General features: G+C 39.0%; 2 protein-coding genes across 3 annotated transcripts; one reads left to right on the top strand and one right to left on the bottom strand.

Moving 5' to 3' along the window:
* Window positions 1-7,881: 7,881 nt before the first annotated feature.
* Window positions 7,882-11,826, bottom strand: LOC110488022 (tissue factor pathway inhibitor 2). Of its 2 annotated transcripts, none has more exons than XM_021559977.2 (5): window positions 11,664-11,826; window positions 11,094-11,264; window positions 10,633-10,812; window positions 9,074-9,247; window positions 7,882-8,505 (listed from the first exon to the last, which is right to left on the bottom strand). In XM_021559977.2, the coding sequence occupies exons 1-5, from the start codon at window positions 11,737-11,739 to the stop codon at window positions 8,474-8,476; spliced, it is 633 nt and encodes a 210-aa protein (XP_021415652.1). In that variant the 5' UTR covers window positions 11,740-11,826; the 3' UTR covers window positions 7,882-8,473. The 2 variants fall into 2 exon arrangements, with proteins under 2 accessions (XP_021415652.1, XP_021415651.1); XM_021559976.2 differs by having other exon boundaries at window positions 7,882-8,509; window positions 11,664-11,824.
* A 2,760-nt stretch (window positions 11,827-14,586) lies between these two features.
* On the top strand, window positions 14,587-15,452 carry LOC118946496 (guanine nucleotide-binding protein G(T) subunit gamma-T1-like). The gene is made up of 2 exons (XM_036971552.1): window positions 14,587-14,902; window positions 15,067-15,452. The coding sequence occupies exons 1-2, from the start codon at window positions 14,804-14,806 to the stop codon at window positions 15,193-15,195; spliced, it is 228 nt and encodes a 75-aa protein (XP_036827447.1). The 5' UTR covers window positions 14,587-14,803; the 3' UTR covers window positions 15,196-15,452.
* The last annotated feature ends 357 nt before the right edge of the window (window positions 15,453-15,809 follow it).

Genomic DNA, 15,809 nt, shown 5'->3' with positions numbered 1-15,809 from the left:
GACCGACGATGTCGACCGTCGAACGTCACCCGAACAAGGAGAGGGACCGACTCCGGAGGAAGTCGTGACAGGTAGTTAGCATAAAATGCTGTTGTCTCAGCATTGCCAGCTAGCTAGCAATCTAACATTGCTGTATTGGTGATTGTTTTAAGCTGCTAGCTGGGATAGAAAAAATAAGGATGAACTGTCCCTCCAAAACCTATTGACCAATAGAGACTCATCATCTATGCATTTTGCTAAACCCCGCCTACATGGAATGAATGTGCCAGAATTTTGCAAAGATAAAAAGGCAATGAATACAAAGGGCAGGGTAGCGTAACCAAAAATAGAAAACATTGCAGGCAAAGAGAGAAGTGTTTCATCACAATCACATTATCATAAAAAATGTTTCACTGCAATATTTTGCATTAATTTACAATTCATTTGTTCTTGCCTTTCAAAATGTATTTCCTTGCGATATAATTTATTTTCCTCTCAATACTTTTGGGTTAATGTTTTGCTTTCAATGTGTTTTTTTTGTTTGTTTGCAATACTTCAAATTTTCTCGAATTCTAAAGGTTTGCTTGATATTAAAGGCACACAAGTAATATCATATACAGTTGTGGCCAAAAATATTGGTACCCTTGTCAAAATATTTTGGTATCCACATATGTATGTCTTTGGTTTGCAGTTGAACAAAACACAAAAAATTGAATAATTTATTAAAGCTTAGCTTATTCCACAAATAAATCCTAAAATGGCCCGGACAATATTATTGCCACCTTTGATAGAAGTATTACAAGTAATTAGATCTCAAGCCGGTGCTTCTCCTTTACTTTGGAATTAAACTCACCTGTGGTGAGTTGCAGGTGCCAGCAATATAAAAATCACTCATTCAACCAGTTTGAATAGAGAAAAGAACTCATTCTCCTGTTTTGTGTCACTGTGTATTACAATGAGCATGGAGAAAAGAAAGAAAACCAGAGAATTATCCAAGGAGGTCAGACACAAGATTGTAGCCAAGCATGGACAATCTCAAGGCTGCAAGTCCATCTCCAGAGACCTTGATGTTCCTGTTTCCACCATATGTAATGTTATCAGGAAGTTTAAGTTTCCTGCCACTGTAGCCAACCTCCCTGGACGTGGCAGCAAGAGAACTCCTGATGAAAGATTGCAGCGAAGGATTTTTATAATGGTGGAAAGGTACCTTGTTCAACTGCCACAGATTCAAAGGTATGACAATTTCAACTCGCACCATCTGTCGCCAACTCAATGAAAGGGGGTTATATGGTAGGAGACCGAAGAGGACCTCACTGCTGAGAGAGAGAGACATAAGAAAGCCCGACTGCAATTTGCCAAAACACACCTGAACAAAATGTGGACAGATGAGACCAAATAAGAGCTTTTTGGTAAAGCATGTTTACAGAAAACAAAATGAAGCCTTCAAAAAAAAGAATACCTTCCCTACAGTCAAAAGTTGAGGATGTTCAGTGATGTTTTGGGGTTGCTTTTCTGCCTCTGGCACTGGGTGCCTTGAACGTGTGCATGGCATCATGAAACCAGGAGAATACCAAGGCATTTTGGAGCATAATGTCGGACCTAGTGTCAGAAAGCTGGGTCTCCGTCGAAAGGTCATTGATCTTCCAGCAGGATAATGCAGGATAAAAAGCACCCAGGAATGGTTCAAGACAAAACACTGGACTGTTCTGAAGTGGCCACCAATGAGTCCAGATCTAAATCCCATTGAAAACATGTGGAGAGATCTGAAAACAGCAGTTAGGAGAAGGCACCCTTCTAATCTGGGAGAACTGGAGCAGTTTGACCAAGAGGAGGGGCCAAACTGCCAGTACAGAGGTGCAGGAAGCTTTGCAGTTACTTTGACCAAAGGCTGTGCTACAAAATATTAAGTCTAGGGTGTCAATAACGCTGTCGATGCCATTTCTGTTAATTTTCTGATTCAAATGGATATACTGTATTAAGTTCTGAATTAAAAACAAAGGCTCTGTAATGTTAACAGTGAAATAAAGAATTGTGGAGACCAAATAATTGTCAACTTATTTTTAGGGAAATTGTGAGTTACTTGAAAAAAGTGCAGGGTTGGCAATATTTTTGGCCACGACTGTATGTGAGGAGTGTTTGTTCACGTCTCCACGAGATCATTAGATTAACCTTAATAGGTGCATAGCAAATTAAACTGCCATCTCCTAGTGATGCTTTAATACACACTTTAATACACACTTTAATACACACTGTGCATCAGCGATGCCACAATGTTCATTTAACAAGGTAGAGAGAAGAAACTCCTGGGATGTGTTTGAAATGGCACTCTATTATCTTCATACTGTAGTGCCTTACATTTGACAAGAGCCTTCATTGCTCCTCTGGTCAAATGTAGCGCACTATGTAGGGATTGGGAATAGGGTCCCCTTTCAGACACAGCCTTGGTAATAATAACCATACTACACAGGGGCCTTCTCGCCAGCTTCGCAGCTTCTCTCCCCTAGTTCATCCATTAGAGACCAGTGAGCGTTGGTGTTTTAAAAGGGCAATTACACCTGGATGAAGGTTTTGGCATAGCGTAAAACAGTGACAAGCTGTCCTCACTTGACCCTTCATCAGGCAGAATCCTCTTAGAAAGCCAAAGCGGCGGTTTCAACTAGTTACCACAGTCACAAAGTCAAAATGAGCTATATTGTAGAAATTAATGAGAACTAAAATGAGTATTTTGTTCTTAATTTAAGGTTAGGGTTAGGCATAAGGTTAGCAGTGTGGTTCAGCTGCCCACTGGTTTCCATTTTTTATTAGATATGAGGCAGCCACAGTGACCTTCACAAGCAAGGAAGAGATCTTTAGCCAGCTTAAGCCCATCATGGCCATTGTTTGAGCCAGGTAGGGAGGAAATGGAACCACCTGTTTCACGAGGAGATGCTACATTTTAGGCTCTGGAGGGGAAAATAAAGGCACGTAATGGCGGCCAGTGGCAGATAATGTCACGGGCATTAATTGTCTGGATCCACAGAGAGGATCCCTCTGGTAAAATCTGGAGACTTCCTCCAACTCCTCCAATTAGCCTATTTGGCAACAAATTGATAGGTCCTTGATTCTGGAATGGCTCAAAAATGGCGGATGCCCACACAGATTCAAACCTCCCAAATGTATTTATCATAGTCACAATCTTAAGACCTGCAGGTCTACTCACAGTGGGTGGGGTAAGATACTGTTACACACATCACATGTCACTGTCATATGAGAAATTAAACTTTCTTCCAAGAACTTAAAAAAAAAAACCTGTAGAGCCACAGAGTTCAATCCCATCAGCAGGAGAAGACCTTTATGGTCAAAATGTTGTCTGATTTATTGTGTGTAGGCAAAACTGTGGGACACTTTCTATTTACTGTAGACCCACTACAACTCAACTCCAGAAACTGTTGTGCTAGAAGCATATGCACTCAGTCTCCCCTGGTGCCAGGCCAGCATTTCGTGACCATTCCTCTGAGCTTTGCTCCATTGGCAGAATAATGTTTTGTTTGATTTACGGAGGTAATCACAGAAGAAGGATGGTTCCACGCCTCACATCTGCATACGCCTTGCTTATTCAGGGGGTTCTAAGTTCAGCTCTCAGGAGGTGGAGCGCTCTACAGTAGCCTCCATCCACAAACCTAACAAAAAATATGGCTTTATTAAGACACAGAAATACAATAGCGCCAATGTGTTTACCTGCCAAGTCTGCTGAGAACGGATGACATTTATTTTTGATATAAAGTTATTAACCTTTGGAGGCTGCCGCGTGGAGTGCACAGATTGAAATCTTTCTTCACTTTACTTTGTGAATGTGTTGTAAAATACATCTGGTTAAATAAATGTGTGGCTGTGTGTCTGTATTCAGGGGATTCATTTGAGTAATTTGTAATCTTCCAAACTTTGATTGAAAATGACTCTGGCACGCGTGCAGCATGCAGGCTACAGTGGTGGATCTACTTTATCTCCATTGAGAGTCATAGAATGTGTGCCATCAAGGAAGTTTCTGTTTACAGACTGAAGGTATTGCTTCAGCCTCAACATAAAACAAAGGTCTGTGAATAAACACAGATGATTTTAAATAAAATATTCACTCTCAAACCCAGGATTTCGTGAATGCAGAGTTCACTGTTTAACTTTTTTCATAGGGATTCAGATTAAATTATAGAGCCTTTGTTTACATCCTTTGAATACTAAAATCACATTCAAGCTCTTATTTTGTGCATGTAGAACTTAAGATACCAAGCTTTATGGACGTGTATGTTAAACCCCCAGTTATACACTGAGTGTACAAAACATTATGAACACCTGCTATTTTCATGACATAGACAGACCAGGTGAATCCAGGTGAAAGCTATGATCCCTTATTGACGTCACTTGTTAAATCCACTTCAATCCGTGTAGAAGAAGGAGAGAAGACAGGTTATTAAATAATTATTTTTAAGACAAATGAGACATGGATTATGTACGTGTGCCATTCAGCGGGTGAATGGGCAAGACAAAAGATTTAAGTGCCTTTGAACAGGGTATGGTAGCAGGTGCCAGGCGCACCGGTTTGTGTCAAGAACTGCAACACAGCTGGGTTTTTCATGCTCAACAGTTTCCCGTGTGTATCAAGAATGGTCCACCACCCAAAGGACATCCAGCCAACTTGACAGAACTGTGGGAAGAATTTGGGGTCGTATGCTTTAAAGCAATGCCCATTACAACGTCTACAGCAGAGCAGTGGTGTAGTGGAGTGGAAACGCAAGTAAACGTTTCCCCAGCTTTTAAAATAAAAATTGCTTGACAGTTTACCCACCTTTTGCAGAAAACTGCATTGAAAGTATAGGGAGTGTAACTTTTTCATCACAACTACAGTTGATCTGTGTTTCCATAACATGGCCACGTGACAGAGAATGTAGGCGGAGAGACAGATTGATAGGGAGTGTCAGCCAGGCCAGCCTAGCCCAGCCTAGCCTCGGACCAGACAAGAGAGATCAATTCAGGCAGGGGTGAGAGAGAGAGAGAGACACTCCTCTTAATCCCACACTGGATGATGGACTCTGGGGAAAGTGTGATACCATGTGTTGGTACGGAAACAGCCAGGCTCCAGAGCACTCAGTCAGAAGATGTTTGGTTTAGTTAGCATCCCAAATAGCACCCTATTCCCTTTGTAGTGTCCTACTTTTAACCAGGGCTGATAGGGCTCTGGTCAAAAGTAGTGCACTATGTAGGGAATAGGGTGCCATTTAACACGTACCAGAGACTGACACCAAAAATTTCCAGCTGGTGGGCAAAGGTCAGAAAATGTACTTCTCTCATAGGAGGATTTAATTTGATTATTTATTATATCAGTCGCCTCAACATGACCAAACTTCTTGATTCCCTTTTGATGGATATTTCAGAGGTATGTATGAGTGAAATGCCTGATGAAGGGATGAAAGAAAGAAGAGGGGTGCTGCTGCTTACTCATTTACAGCAGTTAATATGGGTGGAAGGTGAAGTCTGTAAAACGTTGCCTTGGATCCCCACCCAGTGGCTGTTTAGGATCCAGGCCCTGCTGCCAAGCTATCAGGTCATGCTCAATGAAGGTCCTAACGGACCTAGGACCAAATCCATCCACAGATAGAGTAGTTAGAAGTAATAGACTCTGGTATAACTCTGTTAATAGACTATGTTAATTATGGATACTAATATACTAGGAACACAGTCTACATGTGTTTACTTTCTCAAGCATACACTGTGTGTCCCAAATGGCACCATATACCCTATATAGTGCACTACTTTTGACAAGAGTCCTATGGATCTTGGTCAAAAGTAGTGCACTATACAGGGAATAGCGTGCCATTTGGGATGAACATCCTTTTGGTTTGCCAAGGGCAGCTGCAACAGGTATAATTCTGCCACCAGGAGGCGCCTAAAGTTCTGTAACCTAAGTCCCCAAGTCATCCTCAAACATGGGTAATCTTTTAGCTTCCAGCACTTTCAATTATATTATTTATAGAGCACATGATTAATTGGTATACATGCAATCACGTTTATGAAAAATACTCATGTTTTGTTATTTAAATGTATATAGAATGACAAGTAATATTATGGTAACTGAAAATTGCTAACAACAGGCTTGGCTTATACAGTACGTACGGTATAGAGCTAAATGGTCTGAGAACTCATGAAGTGGACTGATTAGCACATGGATCTCATGGTTCTGTATATAAACGTAATTTAATTAAAACAGTGAATTAATTACTAGTAAATTGCCCTACCTAATGTCCTGTGACTAGTACAGTGGCCTCAAGTACTCTTGTGTCAGTCAAATCTCTCATAATCAGCACCATTCAAAATTAATAGGTTCCATTTCAGACGGTTTGTCTGTAATAGAAAATAAACCACCAAGTCTATTACAGAGATGGACAGCTTTTAATGGCTTTTGCTGGAGATTTTATCTCATAACAAAGCGACAAAAACAGGGATACATTTTCAATGTGATTAAACTTAACAAGCTTGTCTGAAATGCGTCTTAGTTTTTTTTTACAAAAGCAAGGAGTGCAAACTTCAAAGTAGCAATTTGCATACAGAAAAACTATGCAAACATTTTAATTCCTTCTAAATCCTTTTGAATGCTTATTACGTTTCTGGTTCATGGTTTTCTATTGGATTTTCTGAGTTGTGTCACTGTCCGCCTCCTTCCCAACGCTAGCATCCTGTGACCCCATCTAAGGACAGGGAGATAGCCACAGCCAGATAGATTGATAGGCCTACTTATGACATCCTTTCTGATACCACATCCTCAGCAATGGATGGTTTACCCTGGAGTCCTAATAGAGAACCAGCCCGACAGGTTTTATACTATTTATACCCCAACTGAATGGGCTAGCAGTTTACCTTTGATGACTTCCATCAAGATTTATTGACGCAGATTCAGTGCCGCAACTATTATTTTATGGAATGGTTGAATCATGTGGTTGAACAATGCTACATTGCTTCTGAGTGGCGCACTGCATCTCAGTGCTAAGAGGCACTGAGGCTGAATCACATCCGGCCGTGTTTGGGAGTCCCATAGGGCGACGCACAATTGGTCCAGGTTTAGCTGGGGTAGGCCGTCATTATAAATAAGAATTTGTTCTTAACAGACTTGCCTAGATAAATAAAAAAAATAAAAAAAATTTGAAAAAGCACAGGATGACAAAAAAAGGCTCCTAGGTGTATTTTTAGGAGACAACACCACAACACCACAACACCACTTGGTCTGAAATTGGTGCCGGTACTCATTTTGTGTGCCGGTAGTGTTTATACTGTATTTAGGTGCAGGAACTCTGCAATAGTTTTAAGCCAATATTTTTAAGCTAATATTCTATTGGAAGCAGTAGACATTTTGAGGTGCCAGTACTCAGTTCTGGTGAGCTCCTGACCAAGTCAAACACTGTGTATACTGATTATGCTGCCAAAACTAATATTTCCAGATACAATAACATGTATGAGAGTTAACAGAACAGGTTATTACTTTTCTATTCTGAGTTTGTTTCAAACCAAAACTTTCAAGTTAGGGTTCATGTCAAAACAACTAAATAAATCTGAATTGTAATGTAATTGTATAATGGGTGGGAATGTACCTGCAGGTGTGCCAGTATGTATCACATATTACATTGATGTGTTAAACCCTGCATATTTCTACAATTTCTCTTCTTAAAATGTGATTTTAAACCGAACCCTAACCACACTACTAACCTTATGACTAACCCTAACCTTAAATTAAGACCAAAAAGTGCATTTTTGTTCTCATTAATTTGTATGATAATAGCCAATTTTGACCTTGTGGCTGTGCTATCACGTGGAAACCCAGATGAGAAGGGACAAGGTGACGATGCAAGCATACGTGACCAAAGAATATCCAGAGGAAAATAAAGATGTCATTATTTTAATTTAACTAGGCAAGTCAGTTAAGAACAAATACAAAATAAGTATTGATACACATTCAGTTCTTATTCCTGCTTAATAACAGGACTATCCAGACAAGGAAAAGTTGAGTTTAAAAAAAATGCCATGTGCGAAAACTTCATAAAAAGCTAACCAAAGGTTTTTGTTGAAATATACTATGTTAAAAACACAAAATACTAAAAATACATTCATTATTTTGCTAACAAAAATGAAATGCTATATTGTATGATAGTTGCTATGGTAAATGTATTCTACAATACACCATCTTGAGAAAGGTACACAAAAAAAATACTGCTAGTGTAGGTTGATTCCCATTTGGGTGGTTGGTTCGCTATTTTCAACAGTGCATCACAGTTAACATCTATAGAAAAGGCAGTGCAAGTAGCTAGTTACTTCTGGTAAAGTAAAAAACAAACATACAAATCAACATTTCAATGTCTGTTCATTTACAGTCAATTCATGTGTCTCTTTGAATAAAAATCACTGAATCAAATTTTTGACCATTTAATACCGTTATTAGACTTTATTCTAATGCGTTTTTTGGCGGTTGTTCTCTTCAAGCCTGTTCTTCTGGGTTTCCATGGTTTCCTAGCTGAAACAAAGAAAATGACATATCGTCATATAGGCTATTCTTCAGTTGTACAACTGACTATGTATCCCCCTTTCCCTTTCCCTTACTACGTCACAGTAAGGTGCAGAACGATCGGTTTGCCTGCTGGGGGGGGCAGGGAGAGCCTCAGCTCGACTAAAACCATGTAAAACTATTGAAAACTCTGTGCAAATTAACCTAAACTACACATACTTGTCAGTTATAGCATAATCATATATTATATTACACAAATATCCAATTAATGTGGCCAAAATTGAGAGATTGAGGAGTAATCCAGCTGTTTTGGGGCACTGTACTGCACTGAAAGCTGGTTGCGCTTGATCCCGTTAGAAATGGACAAAGTCATGAAGCATGTTCCTTATAACCTGATCCACATACTGCACCACTACTACAACTCATCTTCCTGGACGTGTGAGCGGTTCATCTATTCAGTATCCCCAGTCACATCATGACCACAGCTACATGTAACTTCTACCCGTCTATAATCTGCCACATTTAAATGATTATGTCTGTGCATGAGTACGTGTGTCATGGCCATTATTATACCTTTAGCACAGACGTCCATGCAGCTTTGCCTGGATATAAAGTTGTTGCTGCTTCCTCCACAGCCTGAATAGATGAACTGCTCACACATCCTGGAAGCTGAGTTGTAGTAATAGCGCAGTATAGACGCAGCACAGCCTCCTTTATCCAGGGGATCCAGGCAGAGCATAGGAGTAGCTGTCAATCACACAAAACAACTATAAGAACTCTCAAAGAGAAAGCTACTCTTCAGCTAACATTATCTCGTTTCTGGTGTCTTAATTACATTAGTAGATGTAAAATTGAGCGAGGGCACTGGATGTAATCATATCGGAAAAATGGAGTCTAAAGAAAGGACAATGAGTACTCTGTAAATGTAGTCTACTCTTCAGCTAGCATTGTCTAATTTTAGACCAAGAGGATCATCTCTGGCTTCTGAACATGAACAGACACACAACTGAGAGAAGGCTGTATAGAGGGCCATTTGGAATCATTTCAGGCCAATTTTTGCGGAAAATTAAGGCACTCGCAAACTGTGAGGCGCTTGAGTATCGTATTGATAGAGCAGGCTGTTAGTCAGGGTTGGTATTTTTGGACTGCTGTTCCTTCTATCTTGTTTAATTTCCTGATTACTTACAGATGTATGATCTTAATTTGAGCCAGCAGGAAACAAATCCTACAGCAACAGGAAATGTGAATTATTGTGTAGATTATATTTCAAGATGCAATATGTAACTTTTTGGGCGACCCAACTGAATTCACATAGAAATGTTAGTTATAAATCTGTCATTCTCATTGAAAGCAAATTCTAATTCTATGCTTCTTAAGTTACATTTTTGCATATTTTCCTTTTGGTTTTGTGCACCAGCTTCAAACAGCTGAAAATACAAAATGTTTGGTTATGGAAAATATATTTCACAGTGGTTTAGATGGTACAATTCTCTACACTATAATTTCTTATTTTGTCACATATCCTGAAATTAGGCAATCTATCTGAATTTTAGCAACCAGGAAATGGTGGAGCAATTTCTGCATAGTGCACCTTTAATATAAATGGTTGTAGGGGTTGATACATTTCGTAAGGGAAAATAAAGTCTGAAATTTTAAAGTGGGAATTACAAACTTCAGAAGCCTTTTTAAATGTCAAATACACTACACGTTTAAAATGTCCTGCATTGCAGGAAAGTTATCCTACAACAGTGTGATCAAATTAAGATCCTACATCTGTAAATATCAACTATTACACATCCTCATGGTTAGGTTCTGACGAGGATGTGGGTGTTTACAATCAAATTGCCCGGCCGATTTCATGAAAGAGGTTCCTCTAATCTTGTTTCTACATACTTCTTCATGTAATTCTTGTGAGCAAAGTTAAATATGTTTCATCAAAATGAATACAAAGTTAACAACACAACAGAGTAAGCACAGTAGAACACAGTAGAATATGGTTATAACAAGCATTTTCACGTGGAATGAGCCTATGTGCTCAACACTGATGTGTTAACGTGGAAATGTTTTCCCTATTGTGCAGTACAGCTGATAGAAAACAGCCTGACTGTTGACTTTGACCATTCTCCACATACTTTTGTGTGGTCTACAGTACTCCATGCAAGACATCTGGTTCTGGAAGCGGTTCTCGTTGCCCTGACAGCCACCGTAGACAAACTGCTCACACTGCATGGTGGTCATGTTGAAGAAGTAGCGCCAGTGCATGGCACGGCAGGGGCCCTCCTCCTTCTGGAACCTGCAGATCTGGGGGATCTCTGGTGGTTGTAGAAGGTGCAAAGACACACATTCGTATAAGAACTATTGAAAAATGAAACGTGTCACGGTTACCCTAAATAAATTGATGTGTCCATTTCAAATCTTTAGTACTTTAATAGGTCAGATTTCCACAAACATCATGATTTCAATGGTTACAACAGTTTTGATGGCATATGAAATAAATAAATACATTATTATAAACAGCAAACTTTTCAATGCAAAGGAAAATTACTGCAATTGCTAAACAAATAGTCTTTAATTAAAATGCAAATAAACTTACTTGGTATCCTAAAACATGCTTTCTTACATTCCATAAAACTCATGAAGTTGTTGCCATTCCCTTGGCAGCCTCCATAGCTGAACACCTCGCATTGTTGAGTGATAGTATTGTAGTAGTAACGCTGGCTATCTCCTCTGCAAGGCCCCTCGTCTACTGGAAGAAGACACACCTCTGGAATGAGAAGAAACACACAACATCAACACTATTGCTGGCTATGTAATTAGGGGCTCTATTCAATCTGTATCGCTGAAGCGTTACAGATAACATGCTTGACATGTAAAGGTCAATTCCTGTTAAATCGGTAGCGTTTACCATAATGAGGGAACATTGCCTTTAACTGTCAATCAAACTGTAACCCTGAAATCCCACGATACGGATTGAATTATTCCCCTAGGTAAAGACATCTCTGCTGAAGTACAGATTCATGTCAACAACAACTTTATCACTACTAGAAAGGCTTGAGCCAACGCCCATTATATTGATTATCATGGGGTTGAACGGTATTCTGGTGCTTTGAAAACTCTCATAACGAATAAAATCAACAGTCACGGTAATCAAATGTTTCTTTACCTTGTTTCGGTGACAACGCAAAAACGTAACAAAGGGAGCATGAAAATATCAGAAAAATCAATGAACTGAACTCCATTGTTGTAGATCGGTTCTAAATTCAACTACCCTTCTAATTTTACGCACGAGATGTGCAGCCATTTATACTATTGTAAAGGTTTTCCCAAGGGGCCGGAGGGGCGGGCTATAGCTGATGACTCATTTGTCATTTTCATAAAAAATCGTAGTAGGTCTTAAAACGACCTGATTAATGTGGTGATTTGAATCACAGACAATGTCATATTGATAGACAGCTAAAATATTTATGCAAGACGCCCATCTTGGTTAATAGCTATGGTCTAATCATTGCTGTGGAAATACACCAGAATAGATGTAGGCTAGTCTGGGAACGAAACTACTATGCTATTAATAAATCATCGGTTTCATGAGAATAATGAGTTGTTAACAGGTTTATGACCATATGTGTCATGTTGTGGACTGCTGTCTTCAGAGTAGTTCAATTACATGATAATGGTGTCTCTATACATTCCAAAATCCCGCATTCTCCACATAAGAGATGTTTCCAACATATTTACTTGTTGAGGATAAAAGGCTGTGCATGATTACGAAGTGCACATAAACATAACCTTTGCGGTTAAATTCACGTATCGGATAAAAATGTCAATATAAATGTGTTTCCATTACATTTTCTACTCTACTGACGGTTTTGTCACAAAAAAATGTTGAGTTACATAGAGAATGTGCCCACTCTGGCATAAACACGTGGGCTCTAGCCGACAACTAGCAACTACAGTGACTGTATAGCCTATTACTACATGATGAGATTATTATGGACAAAATAGCGAGATTATTTTTATTTGTCAAACAGCAAAGCATCGATCATAATGTCACCAGAATAAAATCCTCGATATTTACTGGAAATGAGCATTAAACTCATCACCATGCACTTTTACCACCCTGTCAAATTCATAATATATTTAATCTGTAGCCAATAAACGACATGCTTTCCCGCCTTGTAGTGGGAGGACCACACAACATGTCATCATCACATTACTCCAAGTTTATTTCTATATGACGGTTATTATATCAATATTTGTGCATAAAAGCATTCCCACCGCAATTTCTTACAAAATACATTTTATTGACACAAAAAGATCCCAACTTTTGTAGCATATTTTGTGTTGTCACATTTATAAAGTTTACCGACAAATTGCCTCTTTCCATCAGGCCTGTCATGATATTTTTTATCCAACAGGTACTTTACTCACACACAAAGTTTGCATTTGAAACGCAGTAGTTGTAACAAATATATCAGTAGAGTTGAAAGTGCGATGAAATCCCAACTTGTATTTGTCATTCGGTACATGGGAATTTAGCCAAATATTTTTTTTACGTGCACTATGTCATCAAGCACATCCCTTTATCTGCAAAAAGTCAGTTAGATGGAAATACCTCTGCTGGGAAAATGCGCATATTGTTTTCTGCAGATTTTTGAATATTCGCATGAAAATGTGTTGCAAATTGGATGGAAACCTAGTTATAGAGATTGTCTCCCACCATGTAGAGCACCAAACAAGTTTCAATTCATTTGCAGTGGAGATTCTTTTCATTTCACACCGGTCACCCTGTTTTGTTCTGTGCCTGAATCCAAAACATACAGGCAGCACAATTCAAATGTAGGCTAGGATCAGTGCTTGACCTATAATTGATTGAATATTGAATAGGAGCCTTGGTCTAAGAAAAGAAAGGCTTATTTCTCAATCTCAATACATTTAAATTACATAGGTGGAGTACAGCAACAAGAGGGGGAAATTATTTCATAACATGAACCCCTGACTGTCCTCTTAGTTAAACCTTGATTCCATCGCTCTCAGTATATTGTAGAGGACGCTGTCATTCATTCCATAGAAATGACCTCCACCCCATTCTCAACATGGCTCTTTCTCCCTTGACAGGATCATGTCTGACCAGTGACCACTATACTCCCACACACTTTTTCTCTCTGCACCTTTTCTCTGCATTGACATGAAACCTTTCTACATCTGAAAGGCACAGAACATGTAGGCTAATAGATACATAGGAACCCATCTCATGGATGCATCAGCTGCAGTTTCTTTCCTACATCTACACTCTCCACTGAAAACACGTTACCTTGCTTCGTCCCAAAGCCATAGAAAATGTGACTTATAGTTACTTAGACTATACTAGCCTACACAGCTCATGGATGCAGCTATTGCAGTATCTCTATGATTTCAGTTTAAGCTCATCAATCCCTTATATCTCCTGGAGAACTGCTATAGTTGTCATATTCATAAATCAAATCAAATCTTATTTGTTACATGCTTCGTAAACAACAGGTTTAGACTAACAGTGAAATGCTTACTTTCAGGTCCTTTTCCAACAATGCAGAGGATCCTAATGATGATGTATCCTTCATCATGACAGGTTGAAGGTAAATACAGATTAGCCTTCTTATCATGCTAACATGAACTGCCGTGTCCTTCCCCTTGACCCATATCTGCATAGGAACAGTGAAGATAACCACAGACAATATATTGAACGTATTAACGTATTATAGATATTCTTCCACACTTTATGGCAATTTTAGACGTCTCAAGAACACAACTTCCAATCTAACACCTGTACTTTGGAGAGTGGCCCTTTGCCCTCTGCTATGATTCTACAGTGTTGGAATAAAGGGCATTGTTTTAATCAGATTAAGATATTAGTATGTTTATGCAGATGACTTTATAACCTGGATTGAGGGAGAGGGATTTCTCTGGCAGTTTTCAGGGGTGGAAGACTGGTCCTTGTAAGACACGGCAAGTCCTTTTGTTTCTTGTCTTTTATGAATTAATATATGTTTGATGAATTCATATTATTCAATTCATTAATCTAGCAATCATAGGGAAGGGATAATCTGAGTGTAGGATTTGGGACTATTTAAAAAATATAATATACCAATGAATATTCACAACCCCAATCAACAAAACAATTAATGAAGTACCACCTAATGTATGCAATTATGATTATCAAGCTTCTACGTGGCACATTTTAAAATAGTTTTTGTGAGTGTGGCTCTACTTTAAGAATAATGTTTACCTTCCCTTCGGCAACAATGTATTTATTTTCTTTGACAGACAATGCCGGGGGTGATAAATATGGACGAGTTGACAGACGTGGATAAGGCTAAAATGGAAAGAGACCAAAAGAAGATTGAAGTCAAGCTTGAGAGATGGCTGGTAAATTTGACCAGCTTACTTTAATTGATCATTTTTCCAGTTGTAAAAGTAATATCTATGTAGGAACAATAAGAGATCTGGATTGGTGATCAAATGAGACTGTAATGGCATTCTTGATATTAAAGTTGTGTGTGTTACCGGTAGACCATTATTTTGTACGACAGACGTCTAAGTGCTGTACAGAGTTTATGGAGGACGTTCAGGCTGGTGTAGAAGAGGACACTCTGGTCAAAGGTATTGCAGAGGACAATAACCCATTCAAGGAGTTGAAAGATGGATGTGTTGTCAGCTGAAGAGGACAGGAAGAACAGATTAGACCCTCTCTAGTGCCCAAGGACATTCCCCCTACCCAGGAAACATTGCTGGATCACCATTAGCCAACCAAGAAGAAACAAAAAAAACAAATTAAAATTTCTGAATATATATAAACCTCATGAACCCATGTAAATTAATCTCCCTGAATTGATGCAGTAAATAAGAGTAGTTTTTGGCAATGATTGTCAGAGCTTTGTTGGATGGTTTATTTGTCAGTAAAGTGCTTGTCTCCCACATCTCTGAGTGTGCACCATCTGTTTCGTTATTAGATGAAATCAAAGTCATTAAATTAGCTTCTTTACAACTACAAGTCACCTGGGCTGTTTCCAAAGACTAAATAGCTGTTGAGCTCATATATTATAACTGATATACATTACCAGTCAAAAGTTTGGACACACCTACTCATTACAGGGTTTTTCTTTATTTGGACTATTTTCTACATTGTAGCTTGGCATTCTCTCAACCAGCTTCAACTGGAATGCTTTTCCAACAGTCTTGAAGGAGTTCCCACAAATGCTGAGTACTTGTTGGCTGCTTTTCCTTCCCTCTGCAGTCCAACTCATCCCAAACCATCTCAATTGGGTTGAGGTTG

Source organism: Oncorhynchus mykiss, chromosome 32, assembly GCF_013265735.2.
Source record: "Oncorhynchus mykiss isolate Arlee chromosome 32, USDA_OmykA_1.1, whole genome shotgun sequence".
Lineage (NCBI taxonomy): Eukaryota > Metazoa > Chordata > Actinopteri > Salmoniformes > Salmonidae > Oncorhynchus > Oncorhynchus mykiss.
Note: the sequence above shows the minus strand (reverse complement) of the source record. Positions and strands in the feature narration are given on the sequence as shown.

Coding starts and splice junctions, on each gene's coding strand:
- LOC118946496 (XM_036971552.1), top strand. CDS start 14,804: ATGCCGGGGGTGATAAATATGGACGAGTTGACAGACGTGGATAAGGCT. Junction 14,903..15,066: donor TCAAGCTTGAGAGATGGCTG/GTAAATTTGACC, acceptor TTTGTACGACAG/ACGTCTAAGTGCTGTACAGA.
- LOC110488022 (XM_021559976.2), bottom strand. CDS start 11,739: ATGGAGTTCAGTTCATTGATTTTTCTGATATTTTCATGCTCCCTTTGT. Junction 9,248..10,632: donor GTACTGTAGACCACACAAAA/GTATGTGGAGAA, acceptor TGTGATTGACAG/CTACTCCTATGCTCTGCCTG. Junction 8,510..9,073: donor CATGGACGTCTGTGCTAAAG/GTATAATAATGG, acceptor TCTTTGTTTCAG/CTAGGAAACCATGGAAACCC.